This window comes from Aristolochia californica, unplaced genomic scaffold, assembly GCF_029961685.1.
Source record: "Aristolochia californica isolate CCGP_79_NKW_82.1479 unplaced genomic scaffold, dmAriCali1.0.hap1 SCAF_11, whole genome shotgun sequence".
NCBI lineage: Eukaryota > Viridiplantae > Streptophyta > Magnoliopsida > Piperales > Aristolochiaceae > Aristolochia > Aristolochia californica.
The window spans coordinates 1470592-1487139 of NW_027181782.1; the positions used below are offsets into that span (position 1 = coordinate 1470592).

Here is a 16548-nt window from a genome sequence, read left to right on the forward strand (position 1 = left end):
ATTCATGTCATAGTTCAGTTCATGTTGATTGAGAACAATTGATGTTGTAGTGTGTTGTTTTTAAGATGTTTGAGGCGCTTGGTGATGGAAAGAAAAGGTATGTTGAGAGTGGAGAGTGGAGGAAATTAAGAGAGGGAGGTTGAGGTTGGTAGACGGGTAAGTTGCAATGTCAATCCTCTTGGTCTCTTGGGAAGAGATTGATGATATTCTTTTATTGCGAAAGGAAGAAGAAGAAAAAAAGAACAGTTGTAATATAGTTGAAGTTCAACATTCATCTTGTACATAAATTTATTGATCTTGGCCGTCATTACATGTTTGAAGTTGGCTCAGGGAGCTAAAATAAGGGATATTCAGTCCTTGTTGTCTAATAGGGATGGAAACTTGCCCAATGCAAAATCGATTAGGGTTTGGTCTGGGTGAAATGAATTTAGAAAAATGTAGTGAAAGAAGGAAAAAGAAAAGCAACCAATACAACAATGATAAATATTGGTGAAAATTTGAACATCCTATGATTATGAATGCTCCTTTTCTGCTGTTGTTTCTTTTGTTTCAGCTTCTTTTGCTTCTTGGCTCTCATCCTGTGCTGCCTCCTCCTCTTTCTGAGACTCCCTTGGTACTGCAGCAGAGTTGCGCTTCATCAAAGATGCCTTAAGGACATGGCTGTAGCTTCCTTTCTCCTTGAACAATTGTACGAAATGGGCCTTGCAGTAAAGAACACCATCCATTGCAGCATAGGATGAAAGAGTGAGGACACAGCCTCCATGGGCACACTTGAACAGGATTTATGATATGATTCCCCTTCCAGAGTTACCTGTTACAGCTTCCAGAAAAAAAATTCACTACCACATACTTGGCTTAATAATGACTCACTTGGATGATCGTACAATTTTATGAAGGTAATCTTTGTCTAATTTTTCTTGCTATTATTTGTTGATCACTATTGGTTAAGGAAAGTTGAAGTTTGTGGGTATATAAAATAATACTGACGTGTGCAACTCTGCAAGAGGCCAGTCTAACCGGTTAATCTGACCGAGTAAAATATCTGGTAAGGCAGCTATGCATCTTAATGTTGATCACTACCACATACTTGGCTTAATAATGACTCACTTGGATGATCGTACAATTTTATGAAGGTAATCTTTGTCTAATTTTTCTTGCTATTATTTGTTGATCACTATTGGTTAAGGAAAGTTGAAGTTTGTGGGTATATAAAATAATACTGACGTGTGCAACTCTGCAAGAGGCCAGTCTAACCGGTTAATCTGACCGAGTAAAATATCTGGTCAGGGAACTGGTTTTGGTTCCATTTTTTGGATGAACTAGTTCAAACGGTTGATTGCAGAAGCTTTTGAAACATGCTAAGTGGTGGCTAAAATGTAATTCAAATCAAGCAATCTCTTGGAAAACTTCCTCTTATTTAAACTGTGCATAGGAAAATAAAGACTTTGAATTGTGGTTCATATTATTTTCTTTAGAAAAAAAAAAAGACTGATAAGCTCTCAACAATTAGACTTTCTTTATAGAAGAAAAAACATGTTTTAATAAGGACTTTCCTGGTTGAACCAATCCTTGGAGATGATCATTCCTTCTTAGAGTGCTTGATTGGATGAAACTATTTTGTTCTTGATCAACTTGTATTACACACGGGAGAGATCTTCTCAACATGTCCAACAGATTCTTCATCTTTATCTTCACAAGTGGGTCCTGGTGCCACATGTGTGGATGTATTTAACTTTACATGAGATTGTGTAGCTAGTGTTGCATAAGGTCACCTATCATGAAGAACGTGCAAATAGTGACTTTGATTAATTTGGTGGATATGAATAATAATCAGCCCTGCACAACAACGCATATAATGTTTATATTTTTGAACATTGAGATACTTTCTTATTTTACAATGTCTTTTAGCATATTTTCTAGTTTCCTTATTTCCTTTTTTGAAGTCTTGGAGAGTCGAATTTCCTGTGATGTGAGGCACAATCATCTTCTTTGTTGTCATTCGAGTTGATAGCCATCATGCAGGCCGACCTTGACGGGAAGGATAAATCATCACGGCATGGTGACATTTGTGATGGTTGGCATGTAGAACTGCATGCCTCGCTTGTGTGATTTGTTTCCTATATCGGTGGCGTATAGGGGGATGGGTGCAGTGAATAGACCAGAGAGAATGAGCAAAGAAGTATAGCCTCCCGTTACCCTCGTTCAAATAAAGACCAAATTTGCCTTTGTAAAATATTTTAAGAAATCAACAGAAATATCTTGACTTCTATTTGCTTGGTTTATATGGTTTTGGCTTGACTTTTATATTTTCTATAAGATATTATTTGATTTATGTAAGAGACTGACTTTATAAATTGTTGGTGACTCCTTTGCTAATGGGAAAAGACAAATGATCTAAGCTTAATGTGCACATAAAAAATCCTTTAGTAAAAATAAGTATAATCATATTTATTCGAAATTTTCAGAGAACTAGCTATTTTTCTTTCAATAAACAAAGGTGTTGAAATCTCATTGCGGTAATAAACATATTATTCAGAGGAAATTGACCAACAAAAATAGAAAGTTCAAAAGAAAATGTAACAAGTTTTTTGTTGTTTATATGTCGCTTTTATATTTGATACACTTGTTGAAAGAAACCTAACAACAATTTATGCTACTTTCAATTACTTTTCAAAGTTAAAACTTTGAAAGTATCAATCAACTTTTGAAAGTAAAAACTCTTCTCATAAATAGCTTTGCTTGTTCTACGAAAGAAATTTTATGGTTTTTGTAGTTTTACTTTAATGCTTCTTAATTGTCGTAAAATGAAAAATAAAACTACTAAAAGTTTTCACATAATCAAACCAAATAGATACATACTGGGCAAAAACCATTGATGATAACTTGTACCAATATTATTTCTATGCCATTATAGTATCAATCAATCACCTACGGTAGGTACGACTTCCTTGCACAAATAAGCAAGAGGTAGACAATTCATACTCTGCGCCAATAGTCCCCAAAATTGTCAAAAAAAAAGTAGAATAAGCACTTTGTATTTGTGAAATAAAAGGCTGATAAAATGTATAAGGCAAAGAATGTTTACCAATCCATCGTCTTGGTTTTAATAGATGCCAATGGATCTTTGTCTTGAGTCTAGCAAACCATATAAGCATTGCCACAATAACTTTTTCTATGATGTCATCACAAAATCGATAATAGGCGATCCTCCATGACCTTTTAAATATCAAACCAGCACAAAACCCCCAAAAGCATACAACAATATCAAGCCCTATGCTAACAAAAAACTCGGTCATTTCAGATTCATCATTTTTCTCTCCCTCCGTCTCCCTAGGGGGGGGGGGGGGGGGGGGGGGGGGGGGGCAAACAGGATAAAAAACGGATGAACTAGAAGAGGATATGCAAAAAGTTAGGTGACAGAAATCTAGCTACGAGCCACGGAAGATTTGAACGGCAAGAGTGTTCAGCCACGGCCGCTAAATGGGTTTCAAAATATCAATTTTCCGCGGGAACTCTGCGCGTTCATCTTCGCAGTCTGCCATTAGCCAACAGCAACCAGCATTCTCAATGGGGACAAGCCTAGCCATCCGATCACTTGAAGGTTGCCAATCTGATCAATTAACTTCCGTTATCAAGGTTCCGTTTTACGCACAAGTAAAACAAGGCCCGTTTTCTCTCTCTAGCCTTGACGAGTATCGAGTCTACCTGACTCGAGCGAAGCACTAGCTCAGAAGCTGCAAAACCCTAAACCCATGAAACCCTGTATTGTGAGTCTTCCTCTGCCTTTCCAACGCCTCTTGGAACTGCTTGATAGTCGGTTTGAGGTTCGGAGGACAAACGAAACAAAAATAATTCAATGGGAGAGAGGCGTCGCTTTCCTACACGATTGGTCGATTCCTTTGACGACTGGGAGAGTGGTAACAGCAGTATTCCTGTTGATCATGGTATTCGACGCGTACATGGTCAAGCTTTTCACAATTTCTATCACCCGCTACTTGTTTCAGTCGAGGGTTCCTTTTGTTGATCATGGGCTGGCTTTGCTTTGTTTCCTTCCAGGCGCTTTTTGTTCACTCTCTGGGTTAGTGCGTACTCAGAGGAAGAAGGAAAATCCCCGCAGTCTCCAGCATATGATCGACATTGAAAGCAACTGAAAGACTAAAAATTTATGTGCTTTGTGCCTGCTGCTGCTCATATTGACAAGCAAAAGACAGAATATCGGATGAATTTATAATTTTTGGTCTTCGGTTGCAAGATGTTTGTGTGCAGTTCTCATTGCTGCAGTCGAATTTCATTTTTCTCGTTTCCACTTCTCCGCATATAAGCTTATTCTGCTCTTCACCCCATCGGTTTTACTAGGTTCTTGTGTACATTTCATAATTCTACCCGGTGTTAAGTGACGCAGGAAGAGTGGTGGATCTTCTCATAGAGGATGCTGTGACCAGTTTTCACTGCTCAATGATCCAGCATAGCTCAACCTTCTTGTGTCAGTATTTCGGACATGTTTTGCTCTCCGCCTGCTCTGTTTTAATTCCTTTTCACTGTTCTTCCCTCTATCTGGATCGGATATGTTCGAAATGGGCAGCCAAATCAGTAGTATGAAGCCTCAAATTTGTGAAATCCATTACTTTGACATCAGTGGAGAGGCCCCTGGGAGGATTTTTATCAGCCCTTCTCGTACATTTTGTTGGTAAGTAGAACTCTACTGTACTGATCTTATGTCTCTTGACTCTGTTTGTTTGTGGTGTTTAGCATCTTTTACTTTTTCTTGTGTCAATACAGCTCTCCTTTTTCTGTTGAATGCAAGTCTATAATTTTGAAATAAGATAAGAACATGGATAATATCATCTAGCATCAAGCTACATTGTGCAATCTTCTAAACCTGCTAGCTTCTCGTAGCTTCCATCCTTCTTTTATGCACGTTTCTAGGGTTTAGGTATGTAGTGTGTCAGTTAATTATTATCTACTTCTAATGGTTTGAAGGTAATAGTATGACTTGTTCCTAGCCTGCTAATTGGTTCTTGAGAAATGGTTCCCTCGGATAATTCCTCTTCAAGGTTTTTGTAGCTACATATTGTCTGTATCACTGTGGATTTACCTGCAGGAACTACCTAAAATGCATGATGCAGTACTTTTGCCACTTCTTATCATGAGGGAATAAAAAGAAAAATTGCTTCTTGAGGCAAAAATAAGTTTGGAAGAAGTAATCAAGTTAGTCTCAGTCAGAGGTTTCTGTAGAGATGTCAATTTGGAAGCTATGGCAATCCTAAAATTTAAGAAGAATATCTGTAGAATATACTTTTAAAGTTGATATTGTGTGTGGTTTGTGGGAATACTCCCACATAGGTTAAAGATTGGAAAAGTCCTGCAGTTTTTAGTTGGGAAACTGTTTGCTAACTTTTGTCTGTTTTCCCTTTTTCAATTAAGGATTATTTTCAAGGGAAAGTGGAGGAGGTGAATCGGGGCAATTAACGTAAAATTCCTTTTCGCCTCCTGAGGCTTGTTTGCTTGAAAACCTTACCCCCGCGCCGGATTCCATTGCGTCCACTTCCGTGTTGAGCAGGAGTCGCCGTCCGTCGCCGTCCGTCGCCGAGGAGCTTCCCTCACCGGCAGAACACAACGACTTTATTAATGGTCTCCCCGTTAGAAGACATTCTGGTAAGTAGCTCATTTTTGTTCTTACTCTTGTGGGTGGCCTTCGGTAACTTGTCGTGCATTTGTCACTTAAATTTCTCTCTGCACTATTGTGCACGTTTTATGGTGTGTTCTTGCGTGAGCTAGCACGGAGAGTGACATCGTTCAACCAGCTGCGGAGATGGCTTTATTTATTCACAGGTAAATTTGATATAACTGAATAATGATGGTTAGTTTTTCATGCAATCGAGTATGAATTTATTGATTTATTCCCCTTCTGTGCAAATATTTTGTCTAGATCCTCTCATTGAAGATTTTGTAAATTAAAGATAGCCCCTAGTTACACGTGTGTATACTTCTAAGCCAGTACCCTTTTACCTATCAAAGTTCACAAAAGTAACATCTTAGGGAAGCTTGTGTATTCTACGGATGGACATAAAATGGACTCTTAGATCACTAGGCATGAAATGTTTGATGATAATCTGCTTTCAGTGATAATCCCTTAGTTCTCTTCCCAGTCTAAGCTTTTCAGTTATTTGTATATGTTGGTTTTGGGGACATCTTTGTACACTCTGTGGGTTGAGATGCTTTTGCTTTAACTATCTGGTAGATGTCGGTGACTAAGTAAAACAAAGCAAATTGCTTCTAGGCAATCCTCTTCCTTGATAAGCATTATACATCAACGCATACCATCAAAGAGGGTGACTAAGCTACAAGCTGCTATCAAAAGATGAGGTTTCTAGTTAGTAGTGAGGAAAAAAGCAGAGAGCATCAACTTTGTATGGGAAAATTATTGCATAACATCTATATTTTTCTTATTTTTGCTAAAAGGTTACTAGATGTGTTTTCTGTCTTACCGGGACATTACTAATCCAACTTTACCTGCTACCCCAGCGTGACACAATCTCATGCAACTCCATTATTACTGGATGTGTCCAAATTGGATTGTTTGATGAAGGACTGAGATTGCTTCACCAAATGTTGATGGCTACAATTAAGCCTAGACATGTTACATTTTCCAGTATAATGCCTGCTTGTGTTCATTTGACAACATTACATCTTGGGAAGCAGCTCCATGGATATATAGTCAGGAGCAGGTATTAAGACAATGTTTTTATAGCTAGCTCACTTGTAGACATGTATGCAAAATGTGGTTATATTTGAGCAGCCCTGTGGATCTTTGAGAAGATGGATTCACGAGATATGGTGTCATGGACAGCCATAATCATTGGTCATGCTCTGCATGGAAAGGCCCAAGAAGCCCTCTTCATGTTCAAACAGATGGAACATGAGAACGTAAGACCTAATTATGTAGCATTTGTGGCTGTTTTAACTGCTTGTAGTCATGGTGGGTTGATAGAAGAAGCTTGGAAATATTTTAATAGCATGAAGCAAGATTATAATATTTCACCGGGTTTAGAAAGAAGGGCAGGAAAGCTAGAGCAAGCCTACAGTTTCATATCAAGCATGAAAGTGGAGCCCATTGCCAGTGTCTGGTCAACTTTATTGAGTGCTTGTAGAGTTCACAAAAATATTCCATTGGCTGAAAAGGTGGCACAAAAAATTGTTCTGCTTGAGCCTGATAATATGGCATGCCATGTTCTTATGTCAAACATTTATGTTGGTGGTGGTAGATGGAAGGATGCAGCAACTAGGAGAATATCTATGAAGGGGAAGGGGATGAGGAAAAAACCAGCTTGTAGCTGGATTGAAGTTAAAAACAAACTGCATACATTCATAGCAGATGATAGATCCCACCCATTCTATGATAAAATACATGAGACCTTGAAGATTTTGGGTGAGCTAATGGAGCGAGAAGGGTATGTTCCGTATACAGGTGATGTACTCCATGATGTGGAGGAAGAGCAGAAGAGATACTTTTGTGTAGTCATAGCGAGAGACTTGCTATAGCATTTGGTATCATTAGTACCCCCCCGGAACAACTATTCGAGTCACTAAGAATCTAAGTGTGTGTATTGACTACCATACTGTTACTAAGTTCATCTTAAAGATAGTGGCCAGAGAGATAATTGTCAGGGATATCAGTCGATTTCACCATTTTAAGGATGGTTTGTGTTCTTGTGGAGACTATTGGTGAGTCATTACAATTAGCATTGATTTCCTTGTTGGCTTCATCCTTTGAAGAAGTTTGGTGAATGCACAGATGCCATTTCACTGCACATCATCATGGCCATTGCTGGGTTGGTCTTTTGGTTGGAAGCAGTAAGTTGAATCCATTTGGCTATTTCGTTTTTCTCTTTGTTTTCCCCTTTTTCTTGGTTTGTGTCACTGGGAGAGAAGGGAGAGAAGGAGGTAGTGTTTGCTCCCTCTCTCTCTCACTCTTTTTCTCTCTCTTTCTAAATTCTCATTTATTTGAACTTGTATTATGATTGTTGAAAGCTAGGAAAGGTGGGAAAAGAAATATTATGTTTTTTTTTTTTTAGGTTACAATCCCTCAAGTTCTTTTTTTTTTTTAATTTCTAAAGGAAAAAATCTTGATGGATAAAAAGGAGGAGGAGACAAAGGCGCATCGACAACAGAAGTTATATATCAAGAAGAAACAAAGTCAGAAGAAATTCCTGAAAAAAATGATAGGTGAAGTCCTGGAGAGAGTGCTTTCTTGGTGTTGTGGTCAGCTGAAGAGTTGACGTCCTGAGGGATATGGGATGGGACCAATCAATCTGGACAGTGGCAACCAAACCCTCATTCTCCATGAATTTTTTTGTCAAATCTCCATTGTAAATTAGCCGTCCCCCTATGCCCAGGTGATCACAGTTTAAAAATCTCCTTCCACATTGGCTTACTAAGATTATTCTTAAAAATTCTCAAGCCATGAAGAAGCGCATGGACCTCAGTTGAGGTGGAATCTGAGATACCCTAGGGGTGACAATATGAGAGGGGAACATGACCGGAGTGGTTACAAATCACACTGCCATAGCCAGAGGGCCCAAGGTTACTGAAGGAGTTCCCTAGTTCTTCTTTCTTATATTCTCCTATCCTCTTGATATTCTCTTTATTTTTCGTTTGAAGATTTATTGATTTCCCAAAAAGATGATGTCTCATAATCTTTTTCATTCTCTTTGTTTTTTTTTTTTTTGGGTCTTTTTATGTTATGTACTGCTCTTTTATGAGCTCCAACAATAGCCTGATATAGAATTCATTGTAATCTCAAATTTCCTCTTATGACTAGTTTACTGGCTAGAGTTTGCAGTTGTTGATGTTCTTGTGTGGTTTGTGATTTGAGTCTAGCCGCTAATGCTGAATTCTTTAAGCTATTCTAAAGTATTCATGTAAACCATATTTCTGTGGGAAAAAAAACTTTCATATTCACTTTCACATTTTTCCATCAATAAAAACTGAATACCTTTTATTTGTGGGTGGCTCTTTAGGGTTTTCCATTTGAAAATGGCTGGAAAGGAATAACCGTCATAGAATTAACAAGTTATTAAATAGAGACTGACACTAAACAGATTGTCTAGGTGGCATTTGCTAAGGTTCTTTTGAAATAAATCCCATTTATCTCTCCATTTCTGTTATTTTTAGAGATACAAATCTCCAGCAGAGGGAGTTCATTCCAGTTCAAGTAGTGAGATTCCACTACTGTTGTTTACCTCAAACTCAACTTTGGTCTTGGCTTTTACTTGTCTGGAAGGTGCTCTTGGATGATACAGCAGTCTGCATGAGTGTAGCTAACCACCCGATGATATTTTTTCCAGGAAAGGCCTTCACAAGAAATTTTGAGCATGTATGATACAGCAGTACTGGTTGAGGGTTTCTTAAACCATGAAAACCTACAGGACATCTTTGGAGGTTGGAGTGGTTGGAATAAAAATAAAAATTCTTACATCTCTTCTAAAGTAAAAAGAGAATTATTTTCTTAGGAAATTTTACTAGTAGAAACAGGGAACAGAATCCTCTGTATTACTAGTATGCTTCCTAAGCTTCTATATTGTATAAGGGCACTCTACAAATGCCATTTTAAATTAGTTGCCTGTTGGGATTTTTGAGCAAATTAAAGATGTATATAGGAACTATAGGGAACTCAGTTCAAAATATAAAAGGAAAAAAAAAACTTCGAGGAATTAATACAATGGGAAAACTGTCAAGAGCTTAAAAAAAGTATTTTTTTTATGAATAACTTAAAAAAGTATTTAGTAGTTGATGAATCTTTTTCTGCACTCTGTAGCTTCTTTTTTGCTAAAGACTATTGTTTTTGCTCTATCACCTTTGAAAAAAATTAGATTATAAAATACTGAAATGTGCTATTATTAAAATTTAAAAGATCCGAAATGTTTAAACGTATGAGCACCTTTCCTGGAAAAAATTATAGTTCCTGAAAATCTAATTTATTAGTTGTGTTATGTGCGATCATTCTTTCAAGTTCTACACGCACTGACCTCTGTTTTACTTATAGTCTGTTTACATGTAAGTGATAGATTTAGCATAAATTCTCAGCTTGAGCACCTGTAGGTTAAATCTGTTGGAAAGAGACTTATGGACGTGAATAGATGGTGAACTCTAAAGCATTTTTTGTTGCTTTTTCATTATTATATATCTACCGAAAACACTTTTCCATGGAACTATATTTTTTCTTATCTCCCAATTTTTTCAGTATGTAGCAAATGGACAGTGAAGTTTCAACGTGGCATCTATGCATCTTTATGTTGATCACTACCACATACTTGGCTTAATAATGAATCAATTGGAAGATCCTTACAATTTTATGAAGGTAATCTTCATCTAATTTTTCTAGCTATTATTTGTTTATCACTATGGGTTGAAGAAAGCTGAAGTTTGTGGGTGAAAGGGTTCAGGGTATACAAAATAATACTGACATGTGCAACTCTGCTAGAGGCCAGTGTGATTGGTCAATCAAACGGAGTAAAATATTTGGTCAGAGAGCAGGTTTAGCCAAAAGTAAAATATCTGGTCTAGGTTCCATTTTTTGGATGAACCAATTCAAATGGTCTGATTGCAGAAGCTCTTGAAACATTGCCAAGTGGTGGCTGAAAAGTAATTGAAATAAAACAATCTCTTGGAAAAACTTCCTTGTATTAAATTGTGTATAGAAAAATAAAGACTTTGAATTGTGATTGATATTTTTTTCTTTAGAAAAAAAAAAAAAGATTGATAAACTCTCAACAACTAGACTTTCCTTATAGAAAAAGACATGTTTTAACATGGACTTTCCTAGTTGAAGGAATCCTTGGAGATGATCATTCCTTCTTAGAATGGTTGATTGGATGAAACTCCCTTTGTCCTTGTTCAACTTGTGTTGCACACGGGAGAGATCTTCTCAATATGTCCAACGGATTCTTCATCTTTATCTTCACAAGTGGGTCCTGGTACCACATGTGTGGATGCTTTAACTTTGTATGAGATTGTGTAGCTAGTGTTGCATAGGGTCACCTAACATGAAGAATGTGCAAATACCGACTTTGATTAATTTGGTGGATGTGAATAATAGTGAGCCCTATACAACAACGCATCTAATGTTTACATTTTTGAACATTGAGATGCTTTCTTATTTTACAAGGTCTATGAGTATATTTTTTAGTTTCCATGTTTCCTTTCTTGAAGTGTTGGAGAGTCAAATATCCTATGATGTGAGGCACGATCATCTTCATAGCTGTCATTTGAGCTGATTGCCATCATGCAGGCCGGCCTTGACACGAAGGATAACTCATCTCGACATGGTGACATTTGTGAGGGATGGCATGTAGAGCTCTGTATAGCCCGCTTGTGTGCTTTGTTTCCAATATCGGTGGCGGATGGGTGGAGAGAAGAGACCAGAGAGAATGAGCAAAGAAGTATAGCCTCCCATTACCCTCGTTCAAATAAAGACCAAATTTGCCTTTGGAAAATATTTGAAGAAATGAGCAAAATTGGCTTGACTTCTGTCTATGCTTGTTTTTTATGTTTTTGGCTTGGGTTTTATATTTTCTGTAAGATATTATTTGATTTATGTAAAAAACTGACTTTATAAACGGTTGGTGACTCCTTTCCTAATGGGAAAGGACAAAGTGATCTTAGCTTAATGTACACATAACAATCTTTTAGTAAAAATTAGTTTACTTATATTTCTGAGGATTTTTCATACCAACAACTATTTTTCTTTCAACAAACAAAGGTATTGGAATCTCATTTTGGTGACAAACACATTAGTTAGAGGAAATTGACCAACAAAACTAAAAAGCTCAGATGACAAAGTAATAGGTTTTGTTGTTGTTTATATTTTATTTTTATATTTGATACAAGTGCTAAAAGGAACCTAACAACTATTTATGGTGCTTTAAATTGCTTTTGAAAGTTAAAACTTTTGAAATAAGTATAATCATAAAAAATCCTTTAGTAAAAATAAGTATAATCATATTTATTCGGATTTTTCAGAGAACTAGCTATTTTTTTTTCAATAAACAAAGGTGTTGAAATCTCATTGCGGTAATAAACACATTATTCAGAGGAAATTGACCAACAAAAATAGAAAGTTTAAAAGAAAATGTAATAGGTTTTTTGTTGTTTATATGTCGCTTTTATATTTGATACACTTGTTGAAAGAAACCTAACAACAATTTATGCTACTTTCAATTACTTTTGAAAGTTAAAACTTTTGAAAGTAAAAATCTACTTTTGAAAGTTAAAACTCTTCTCATAAATAGCTTTGCTTGTTCTGAGAAAGAAATTTTATGGTTTTTGTAGTTTTACTTTAATGCCTCTTAATTGTTGTAAAACGAAAAATAAAACTACTAAAAGTTTTCACATAATCAAACCAAATAGATACATACTGGGCCAAAACCATTGATGATAACTTGTACCAACATTATTTCTATGCCATTGTAGTATCAATCAATCACCTGCGGTAGGTACGAGTTCCTTGCACAAATAAGCAAGAGGTAGACAATTCATACTTTGCGCCAATAGTCCCTAAAATTGTCAAAAAAAAGTAGAGTAAGCGCTTTGTATTTGTCAAACAAAAGGCTGATAAAATGTATAAGGTAAAGAATGTTTACCAATCCATCGTTTTGGTTTTAATAGATGCCTAGTTTTCCCTGACCTTCTAGATCTTTCTCTTGAGTCTAGCAAACCATAAAATCATTGCCACAATAACTTTTTCTATGATGTCATCACAAAATCGATAATAGGCGATCCTCTATGACCTTTTGAATATCAAAACAGCACAAAATCCCCAAAAGCCTACGACAATACCTACCCCTATGCTAACAAAAAACCCTGTCATTTCAAATTCATCATCTTTCTCTCTCTCCATCTCCGTTTTGGGGGGCACCTCATTTGTTGGACACGGTGATAGTGGTGGCCCACACAGGTTGTCATTACCAATATATATTGATGAGTCGTTGAGTGTCTGTAACTGAAAACCAGATGGTATCCTCCCTGATAAATTGTTGTATGACAAGTTTAGCTTGCTCAAGAAATTTAATGTCGATAAGCTTGAAGGCACTTTGCCAAAAAGTCTATTTCTGGACAAATCCAAGGATTCCAGTTGTTTCAAAGCTCCAATCTTGTTGGGAATATTTCCTTTCAAATAATTACTTGACAAGTTCAAACTCACTAGTCCAAGGAGACGTGTCAATTCTTCGGGAATATCTCCAGATAGACTATTTACTGAGAGATCTATGACATTATAAAATCCAAGTGTCTTACTATTTTCAAGTTCCACTCCTTTTAGAATCATTACAATATTATCCCATATTGTTTCATCACCAAACACTTCAGGAAAAATAATTTGATCACTAGCATTATGTATCTTAGTCATTGCAGAAAAGTCCCCCAATGATCGTGGAATAGTCCCTGATAGATTGTTGTGTGAAAGATCCAAGTACTGAAGAGAACTATTTTTCGATATTTGTGGAGGGATATTTCCGTAAATCATATTTGAGTGTAATGATAGAATCCTCAAACTTGATAAGTTCTCCCCAAGCCATGTCGGTATGACTCCAGATAGTTTGTTATGAGCAAGATCAAGAACGACCAACGACTTCATCTTTTTCATGGTTGAAGGGAGTTCTCCTGACAAACAGTTATTCCTCAAGTGCAATGATACAAGGAAAGGTAAGTCACTCAGTGAGCTCGGAATTTCACCAGAAAAATTATTGTTCGAGAAATTTATGTACCATATAGACTTTGATGTATTCCCCCAACAATCATGAATATTGCCATGTAGATAATTGTTTGATAGATCAAGATATGCTAAACTTTCTAATTTGCAAAGTAAGGATGGAATGCTACCATTCAGAAAGTTATTTGAAATATCCAACCGTATCAAATTTGGCATATTCTTCTCAAGAACTGGTCCAGAAAAAGAATCGTTTGAAAGATCCAAAATCTCTAGGAATGAATTTGGCAACTTGCCCTGAAGTTGGTTGTGAGAAAGATCCAAATAGTACATCTTGACTGTAATATTCCAAAACCAATCTGGGATAACATCTGAAATACTTGAATTAGACATATCTAGCCAAGAAACGCTCTTATGGTGTTGAAGCCATGAGGGAAATTTTGGCCCCACTGGACAAGATGATATATCAATGTGTGAGATGTTAGGAGGGAGCCATTGAGAAATAACATTCCAAATCAAGTTGTTGTGTGCCAATATAATAAACTCCAAACTTTCAACTTTAGTGAAAAGAGATTCAGTGATGACAAATGTGAAGGAATTATTGCCAATATCAAAATAACGCAGGTTTGACAGTTTTCCAATACTTTGGGGAATATAGCCTCCGAGTTTGTTGCCACGTAGGTCTAACTTCTCCAGTGATGATAAACTCCCAATCGAGGAAGGAATGAATCCCGAAAATAAGTTGTCAGATAGATCAAGGAACTTTAAGGTCTTGAAATTACTCATCTCTCCCAACCAAACTTGTAAACTTTCCTTCAATTGATTTCTACTCACATCCAAGGTTTCCAAGCTATTGGCAAGACATCCTGTCAATCTCTCCCAACTACTAATAAAATTTTTTTCTAACCATAAAATCCTCAAATTGCACAAATTATTGAAACTTCTTGGAATCCTACCACCAATGAAATTGTAGCTCAAGTCAAGAAACTCAAGAGAAGTGAGATTTCCCATAGCAGATGGGATTGAGCCACTAAACTGATTGTCACTTAGATCAAGATATGCAAGGCTGCTGAAATTTGTCAACCAATTAGGCAAATCTCCTGTTAATTGATTGAAATCCAAATACAATTCTTTCAAACGATTGGCAAGACATCCTGTCAATCTCTCCCAACTACTAATAGAATTTCTTGATAACTGTAAAATCCTCAAATTGCATAAATTATTGAAACTTCTTGGAATCCTACCATCAATGGAATTTGAGTTCAAGTAAAGAAACTCAAGAGAAGTGAGATTTCCCATAGCAGATGGGATTGAGCCACTAAACTGATTTTCATGTAGATCAAGATATGCCAGGCTGCTGAAATTTGTCAACCAATGGGGTAATGTAGAATTAAATTCGTTGTAAGAAAAATCAAGGACATTTATAGATGTGAGGTTAGAAAATGGGAATGAGGAATGGATATTTCCTAACATGCAACCGCTCAAATGTAACTCTTTCAAAGAGGAAACTTTGTTGATTTCCTGCTGCCAATTCAGTGCCCTTGTAAGGTTTACCCATGAGAGATCAAGGTATTGTAAAAAAGAGAGAGAGGAAAGCCAAGCAAGGTCATCAACAACACTAGTGGAATACAAGATAGCAGAGTTGAGATCAAGAGTGTGCAAATTAGAGAGGTTCCCAAGCTGGTATGGAATCTTTCCATCAAAATATGCATGAGAGAGATTTAGATATCTGAGATGTTCGAAAGAACCAAAATATTTGGGGATATGAGTCATATTGAAATTGTTCCAGCTCAAATCCAAATACTTTAGATGCTTCAAATGAATCAAAGATGAATCGATCTTACCACCCAAACTGGAGTTTAATAATGGTCGCCAATAGTCGTTGGAGTTTTCATTCCGAAGATCCAGCATAATAACATGACCAGTGGTATTCATGCAGCCTACACCGGTCCAATTGCAACAATCCTCCCCTACCCACGAAGAGAGCATACTTGCAGGATCATAAAGGCCGTGTTTGAACTTGAGGAGAGCTTGTCTCTCTTGTTCATGACAGCGGGAATTGAACAAGAAGGAAAAGAACAGCTAAGAAAAAGAAGAGCGGGAATTGAAGTACCCATTATGCTGATTGCAAGATATGGAGAAGAAAGAATTTCTTTGGCTATTTATAGATTTATCTAGGATGATTTATGGCCCGTCGAGTGGGTTAGAAAATTTGTATAGCCTTCTCCTGTCTTTGGCCCCAGAAGAATCAATCTGCACGTAAAGGCAATAAAAACTGGAGACCCCAAGTCGTTCGTTTACGAAGACACGGGTTGAGAAAATATATTTCTATAGAGAAATTAATTGAAATGACATAGGGACCTGACCGCATCCAGCAATTAATGACTTGACCGCATCTAGCATAGTGACACGTGTATTATTTTGACTTGCTGTTTTGGATAAAATAGTAAACAATAAAAGTAATTAACGACGTCGGTCACATGGTCACTCTTAGTACTTGTCTATAATGCTGGAAGGATATTATTCTTGGGGCCACAAAGCGTCTCAAGCTTTATTTTCCTGCATCTGGCCACTCAGCGTCTTGGAAGGAGGAGTCATTTGAAGCCCTCGACGACATGCTACAACTGTACCCAACAGCCATTTAGTCATTTTCCAACGCATGTTTTGGGCTAGAAATACTGAGAAGATAAGTCTTTTGCTGAAATGGACTACATGAAAGCAAATATAGAGCTGGTTGGTGATGGTCATTAATTTGGAACACTCACTTGCCCTCAGCGTGTTGGAAGGAGGAGCCATTTGATCCAAGAGAGTCCTAATCTACTGGTCCTGTTGCTTTCAGGCTA

At 36.9% G+C, this 16548-nt stretch overlaps 2 protein-coding genes across 2 annotated transcripts; one reads left to right on the forward strand and one right to left on the reverse strand.

The window, feature by feature from the left end:
• The first annotated feature begins 3372 nt into the window (after positions 1-3372).
• On the forward strand, positions 3373-11747 carry LOC137944017 (putative pentatricopeptide repeat-containing protein At3g23330). The gene is given in 9 exon segments (XM_068789510.1): positions 3373-4687; positions 5425-5655; positions 5779-5832; positions 6526-7498; positions 7501-7560; positions 7563-7854; positions 8118-8396; positions 10244-10360; positions 11291-11747. Coding segments are annotated over 3 exon segments (906 nt in total). The 5' UTR covers positions 3373-4687; positions 5425-5655; positions 5779-5832; positions 6526-6819; the 3' UTR covers positions 7730-7854; positions 8118-8396; positions 10244-10360; positions 11291-11747.
• Positions 11748-12781: 1034 nt separating this feature from the next.
• On the reverse strand, positions 12782-15004 carry LOC137944526 (receptor-like protein EIX2). Its single transcript, XM_068790212.1, has one exon. It carries the CDS (start codon positions 15002-15004, stop codon positions 12782-12784), a length of 2223 nt encoding a protein of 740 aa, XP_068646313.1.
• Between the last annotated feature and the right edge of the window lie 1544 nt (positions 15005-16548).